Raw genomic sequence first — 7,069 nt, 5'->3', positions numbered from 1 at the left:
ACTATATGTCCAAAAGTATGTGGACACAAGTCCATAACGTAGTTTTGTTTTTGATTTTTGATCTGCAGATGTTTTAATGGTCTAGTTTGAATTAAGATACATCTTTATTATACACTGAATCTAACTTTGTAGTGGCAATTTGGTGCTGGGGGTCCTTTCCTGCTTCAGCAAAGTCAATTATTCTTCTGGTCTGGTGAAATAACTTGAATGCCCTGCACAGAGCCCTTATCTCACCCCTGCCAAACATCTTTGGATGAGCTGGAACACAAGCTGTGAGCCAGGCCTTATCGCACAGCATCAGTCCCTGACACGGAGAGAGTCCCTGCAGCCAGTTTCCAAAATATTGGAGAAAGCCTTCCCCAAAGAGTGGAGGCTGTAACAGAACCATATTAATGGTCAGAGTTTTAGAGTGAGATGAGTGAAACAATCTCACATGGGTGTAATGTTCAGTGGCCCACATTCTTTGGCCATGTAGTCTAGATGATTATATATTTTTTCAAATAAAAGTCAAATCAAATTTGTATTTTGTACCTCAATACATATAAGTAATATGATCCAACCCTGGTGGTCACTGATTAACAGTGTTATGTCCTGATATCTATGTATAAAGAGGCCAGAGTCCAATACAGCCAGTATGCAGTTGCTCAGTTGCAAAGAACCAATGACATCAAGCTTCTCCCTCACAGGAGAGAGAAGGGTGCTCCTGGTAACACAACAGCCTTTTGTCTCACAGGAGAACACAGGCTTGAGCCCTTGTTCACAGGATGGATTCATTCTTTTCTGTTATTGGCTCCTATGTGGATTGGGATATCAGAGGTCTACTGCTCTTTGCGGCAGTTTTCCTCCTAACTGCAGATTATGTTAAGAACCGTCGGTCGGCCGGATTCCCTCCAGGACCATTTCCTTTACCTATTGTGGGCAACATGTTCTCTGTGAACTACAGCAGGACCCACGAGAGTCTGACACAGGTAGATCAACAGATGGCAAAAATGAAATGTACCGATAGAAATACACCAGGTCTGATAGGACTCATCTTTCTATTATCTGTTATATGAAACATCATGTTCTTCCTCTTTTATCAAATCCACTCACAGTTAGCAGAGAAATATGGAGATGTGTTCAGCCTGCGAATGGGCCAGGTGTGGATGGTGGTGTTAAACAGGTTTGATGTTCTGAAAGAAGCTCTGGTAAATCAGGGAGACAGTCTGGTCGACCGCCCAGATTCACCTCTGCAGCTGGAAATATCCCATGGACTAGGTGAGCGGATGTAACACACACAGAGACACAAAGTTATTGTGACTCCTGTGATATTCACACAGGAAGCATTGTCGAGTGAAAACACTGTGTTTTGTTCATTCTTTTGAATAAGTTAAAAGGTTATGTTTTACACCCTTTTCATGAGCATGGTGTGTTTGAAGTTACGTACACTATGTCTTATTGTAGATTCATCACATTTTCCCCTATTGGTTTCCCCATCAGCACAATCTGCATCTCAGTTTTGCCAAATTCCTATGATGCCTCTTGCCTGCTTCTTTTGGTCTAAATCCCCTCCTGTATGGTTGCTATAGAATTAATTATAGAAATTAAGACATTCTATTAGTTTTCTGTTGGTATACTTCATAAATAATAACAAATATATTGTATATAGTTGTTTTTTAGCAGTTACAGTTACTTAATATTTTGACCATTCATTATGAAATAACAGCACTTTTCTCTTTTTATTGTATAGGGGGCTAAATGAAATGTAAAAGGTTTTGTAGAACGTGAACTGTCATTATTTAATGTGTAAAAGATTATTCCTTGATCTTCCTGATTTCTATGTACTTTTCACATATTTCCTTTCAGGTGTGATTTTCAGTAATGGGACCCTTTGGAAGCAGCAGAGACGTTTTGCACTTTCAACCCTCAGATATTTTGGATTTGGCAAGAAGTCACTTGAACCTATCATCTTGGATGAATTCAGACACTGTGCAAAAGAAATCGATGGCTTTCAGGGTAAATACTGAGTGTACAGTGACACATTTAAATGATATACACATACACAAATCATCACAAATACACAATTTACATCTCTTTTTTGTTTGATTGTGGAGGTAAGCCATTCGCTCCACACCTCATCATTAACAACGTTGTCAGCAACATCATCTGCTCCCTGGTTTTTGGTCATCGCTTTGAATACAGCAATGAGAAGTTCAAGAAACTGATGGCGTGGTTTGAGCAATCTCTTCAGATTGAAGCCTCTGTTTGGTCACAGGTGATTGATTGAAATCTTAATTCTGTACCATTGTTGTGCAATACATTCCTCATTGTGAAACCATCTACAGGCCACTTACATAAATGTGAAAATGTGTAAGCTGCACGAGAGCCAATTTGTAAATGGGATTTCAATACTGATACTGATTGTCACAAATGCCTTATTAACACGTTACTCTTCCTACCTGTTCTACTCTCCAGCTTTACGACTCATTCCCTCTGCTGATGAAGTGTCTGCCAGGGCCACATCAGACAGTAAAGCAGATCTGGAGAGATACAAAGGACTTTGTAAGAGCAGAACTTAAAGACCACAAAAAAAACTGGGATGCATCCGACCCAAGAGACTACATCGACTGCTTCCTGAGTGAGATGGGAGAGGTGACTCGCATTAGATGCAGCTTTGTATTGCTGTGCTACTCATGAAGATGCTCAGTGCTCATTTCCTGTGAACATCTTCTTGTTTTGCACCTGCATCGGTATTCTCAGCTGTTAATGTGTTGTACTCACGTGTCTTTAATCATGCCCCCCACTCCTGGCTGGAAAAGTGTAAAGACCAATTGTGCCCTTTTGCCATGACCTCTGCCTTACAGCGCTATCTTTCTATTCCTTATCACCAACAGCATACACCCATTTCAATCGGACAAAGCAAAGTATTAAAAAAATCAAGATACAAAGTCCAGTACAGATTAAGAGCTTTTTACTCTTCAATAAAACTTAAATTAAAGTTAAAAAAAGATTTAAAAGATTATGACCTTGGCTGTAAAAGTGTTAACTGGTATATGCATTATCATTGTTATTTTGCAGTATCTTTTAACACATGTATTTGTATATATCCTCAGACTAAGGGGCAGGCTGACAGTTCTTTTGATGAAGAAAACCTGATTATGTGTGTCATTGATCTGTTTGTGGCTGGCTCTGAGACCACATCCACCACCCTGCGCTGGGCTTTCCTCTACATGGCAAAGTACCCTGAGATCCAGGGTAGGGGCATTGACCAAGTTGAAGAAGCTCTTTGTTTTTACTCAGTAATGTGTGAAAATGGGTGACACCGAACACATTGATTGGTGGCAATTTTGTAATAAAAATCGTCACCTGTGTTTCCGGCTCAAACCAATTGACGTATTTTTGTCCAATAACCGGTGTCAACACAATCATGAATCTGTCTGTTCACTAAGGTGGTAGTGCTGCATTGTGCTCCATCTCTCCATCAGCCTTTAAGATGTGCTGTTGAAGCCTGTTGATGAAATATTGTGTCTACATGTGTCTGTTCTCCTCCTGTCACTCAGAAAAGGTCCAGGCTGAGATAGACAGAGTGATTGGACAGTCCAGACAGCTGTCGATGGAAGATCGTGCCAAACTGCCCTACACTGACGCTGTCCTCCACGAGGTCCAGAGGATAGGAAACATAGTTCCTCTTAGCCTGCCTCATATTACCAGCAAGGAAATGCAGCTGGCAGGCTACACAATCCCAAAGGTCAATTCTTGTATATTAAATTTTTATGTCACATACACTTGTCACCATATCATGTTGCATTTTTATGAATTCCAATTGTTATTCCAATCACCAGGGAATAACAGTAATTCCCAATCTGACTTCGGTGCTGTTTGACAAGAATGAGTGGGAGACACCCTCCACCTTCAACCCAGGACATTTTCTGGACAAGGAGGGCAAGTTTGTAAAACGAGCTGCTTTCATCCCCTTCTCTGCTGGTAAGGAGCAAAACAATCACTTTTATCAGTGTCTTTACCTGTTTATACAGGAGCCTGCATGTCCCAGCATACACTGGGCAGGTGGTCCCTCAGAGTCAAGAAGACAAAGCCAGGGATTATAACTATGTCCTTATCGTGAAAAACACTTGTCACTCATCGCGTTACTGCCATTCCAGTAATAATGATTGGAAGTATTATCACAGTCAGCATTTCTTATCAAAGACTCCTGAGATGTTCAGGCCACACTGGTAATTTTTTCTGCATCAAGCAGGTCCACAGTAGGAGGGAGGAGTTAAAAAGATCAGGAGTGGAATGTTCTTCAATGCTTTTTCCATACTAGTGGACACCAGCAGACCCTAACAAGGGCAAAGTCTGACAAATGATTAGAGGGAAACTCTGACCTTTTGTCAAGCCCTAAAATTAGGATTAGGCAAGAATCACTACAACGTAAATTACCATTTGACCAAAACTCTGTGTCAAAGAAATGTTTGTTTCAGATTTTTTTCTTGTCTCAGGCAAGCGGCTGTGTCTCGGGGAGAACCTGGCCAAAATGGAGCTTTTTCTCTTCTTCACGTCCTTCATGCAGCACTTCACCTTCTCCATGCCTGCTGGGAAGAAGCCTGTATTGGACTTCCGCTTTGGCGTCACTTTGGCACCGAATAAATATGAAATCTGTGCAACCTCACGCTAACAGGCATTTTTTCCCCCTGTTGCCCCCACTTATGATTATGTTCCAGGGTTTAGAGAATATAAAAATTAATCTTTGGTTTTAAGGAAAGATCACATTGCATAGGGTCCACTAGTGATATCTCTGTGAGGCTTTAAAACTGTGAAAAACTTTGTTTCTTTCCACTTTTTGTTTTGTTTTGTTTGTGTGATCTTTCCAAATGGGATTGAAATTATTGTTGTGTCATGATAAAAAATTACGATGATAAGAAATTCTCATTGCATGAATCCAATAGTAATGAAGTCATTTCAGACTACTGACTGTGCAACCTCCATTATTCGAAGATTTCTGTTGCTGTCTTTAATAAAAGTGTGATACATCTCAGCGATGTGTGTGATGTTACATTTTGGATTTTGGAACACATGGCCCAGAAAATATGGAAGTCAATATTTATTTTATATTATCCATGAGACTCATTAAATGATGTTTGTATAGATATTTGAAAAAAATGGCAACTTAAATAGCAATGTGCATCTAATATCTTATATATTTAGTGTTAAAATGATCTTAAATACAATAACTTTAAACTGACAAAAAACAAACAGGAAGTTAGTGTTGCTAACTGTATTGTCACAGAGATACCTACTGATACAGCAGGTCTGTACATAGATATGGTCTATCTGTGTTTTTCACTTAGTCATTTAGCTGTGACTAAAAATATGTTCATCTAAACCCTGAAGCAGGTCAAAGTATGTAATGTAGAGGCCTTTTATTTTGCTCATTAAAGTTTAACAGGAATGCCATTTACACAAGGTCATGAAAAAAACCTAGGAAAGAGGCAGAAGTCAGTGTTGTACAGCGATAAGAATAAGATATACAGTCACACTGTAACTAATAAGCTGAAGCAGTTCAGTGAGGTTAGATTATTACATAATCTTTGTTAGAGGTGGTCCTGTCTGGTCATTCACACAGTAATTCTAGTTCAAAACCCAAATAATCTTTCTCTAAAAGTTTGTGTGAGTTTGTGAGACAGTTTTTCTCTATTGGGACGATTCCTTGAAGTGAACTCTTTAGGTAGGACCTTACACTGACAAGAGACTTTAAAAAATGTTCACAATATTGACACAATTTTGTAAAAAGACAAGAAAATGAACATTTAATAACTTTCAGCTGCCATACACACACGACAAATAATGAAACCATTGTACATTTCACATAGAAAGGAATATTTCTATTTAAAGAGACGTCTCAACATATGTCACATAAAATAAACAGCCTTTATGATACAGTCACCCCTTTTTTATTTTAACAGAGAGGCTTCATTTAAGGAAACTGCAACACCTTCTCACTTACTCAGTTACATTTCATTTTACAGCTTGTCTCATTTCACTTCTTGTGTGTGTTTTCTGTTTGGTGATGTTTCCTCATGATAAGGAGCATGCATGCACAACATCGTTCATCTCCCCTTCCTCTCTGGACACTGGATTTTATAGCCGACCCTGTAGGCCTGCAGGTACACACGTGCCTGGTTCATCCTGAAAACACAACCACAAAGCAGACACAGCTTATTATAGTAATTATAATTAAACTCTGATCCTACTTAACCTTTATGTTAACATTATTGTTCACAAATGCTACTTAACACACATCAATTCTTGCCTAGTCCATTGTTTCTACATGACCTTAAATAACACTTTATTAAACTATCACTGACACTAAACAGTTCTGTGATAAACTCCATCCTTCTTCGACTCCAAACAGATAACAACTTCATCAGCTACTTAATCCAGATGTAGAGAATGTAAGAAGAAAACAAAAACCTGTATTTAGTGCAAAGCTGAACTCCCAGGGGTCCACAGCGGTCCACATAACTCTCCCTAAACGCCTTTCTTACGGCTCGAGCCATACTGACCACTGTGGTGACCACAGGGCACGTCCTAGGACACACACAAACACAAATGGAACATCCATGAGAATACATAAGTAACCATAATAACATAATGCTGCTGCTGGTGTTCACACTTACAGTCTCTCACAGCGCAGGCCTGCAGTCCCCTCCAGACAGGTGCAGGTGTTGTGAGGACTGCAGGTGGCCCCGTGTTTGCAGGGCGGCACACAGGGGGTGGTCACTGCTGCAGACAGAGATCAGAGCAGAGTCTTAATGCAAAGTAAAGGCAAAGGTCTCACGGACACTAGCAAGCACACACACACACACAGACTAACCAGTTTCACAGAGACTTCCTGTAAATCCTTTGGCACAGCGGCACCTGTTGAGGCCCACACACACTCCACCGTTCTTACAAGGTTTCTGACACTTAACAGGCTCTGAGGGAGAAAGAAAACAGGAATGTACTCAACAGTATATCTAACTCAGTGCAGCTGATCTTTACAACATAGTCTTCTCTCTCACCTGAAAAGCAAACATTCAGTAAAGTTCAT

General features: G+C 40.0%; 2 protein-coding genes across 3 annotated transcripts in view; one reads left to right on the top strand and one right to left on the bottom strand.

The window, feature by feature from the left end:
• Positions 1-653: 653 nt before the first annotated feature.
• On the top strand, positions 654-4,996 carry LOC118321898 (cytochrome P450 2J6-like). Its single transcript, XM_035653452.1, has 9 exons — positions 654-968; positions 1,095-1,257; positions 1,846-1,995; positions 2,094-2,254; positions 2,455-2,631; positions 3,093-3,234; positions 3,540-3,727; positions 3,822-3,963; positions 4,479-4,996. Exons 1-9 carry the CDS (start codon positions 765-767, stop codon positions 4,652-4,654), a joined length of 1,503 nt encoding a protein of 500 aa, XP_035509345.1. The 5' UTR covers positions 654-764; the 3' UTR covers positions 4,655-4,996.
• Positions 4,997-5,428: 432 nt separating this feature from the next.
• Positions 5,429-7,069, bottom strand: part of si:ch211-221n20.8 (fibropellin-1) — a 12,039-nt gene continuing 10,398 nt past the window's right edge. For both annotated transcript variants that reach the window (XM_035652718.1, XM_035652719.1), the window contains 4 exons: positions 6,854-6,955; positions 6,657-6,762; positions 6,451-6,567; positions 5,429-6,165 (listed from right to left, as the gene is read on the bottom strand). In XM_035652718.1, coding sequence (XP_035508611.1) covers positions 6,087-6,165; positions 6,451-6,567; positions 6,657-6,762; positions 6,854-6,955 — 404 coding nt within the window. In that variant the 3' untranslated portion in view covers positions 5,429-6,086. The remainder of the gene's footprint in view (positions 6,166-6,450; positions 6,568-6,656; positions 6,763-6,853; positions 6,956-7,069) is intronic.

The sequence above is a fragment of the Morone saxatilis genome, unplaced genomic scaffold, assembly GCF_004916995.1.
Source record: "Morone saxatilis isolate NCDOM2014 unplaced genomic scaffold, NCSU_SB_2.0 Contig12, whole genome shotgun sequence".
Lineage (NCBI taxonomy): Eukaryota > Metazoa > Chordata > Actinopteri > Moronidae > Morone > Morone saxatilis.
Note: the sequence above shows the minus strand (reverse complement) of the source record. Positions and strands in the feature narration are given on the sequence as shown.

What these genes read in the sequence shown, in the direction of transcription:
- LOC118321898 (XM_035653452.1), top strand. Translation starts at nt 765, where the DNA reads ATGGATTCATTCTTTTCTGTTATTGGCTCCTATGTGGATTGGGATATC. An exon ending in CCCACGAGAGTCTGACACAG is followed by an intron (nt 969 to 1,094) that starts GTAGATCAACAG and finishes ATCCACTCACAG; the next exon opens with TTAGCAGAGAAATATGGAGA. An exon ending in TTTCATCCCCTTCTCTGCTG is followed by an intron (nt 3,964 to 4,478) that starts GTAAGGAGCAAA and finishes TTCTTGTCTCAG; the next exon opens with GCAAGCGGCTGTGTCTCGGG.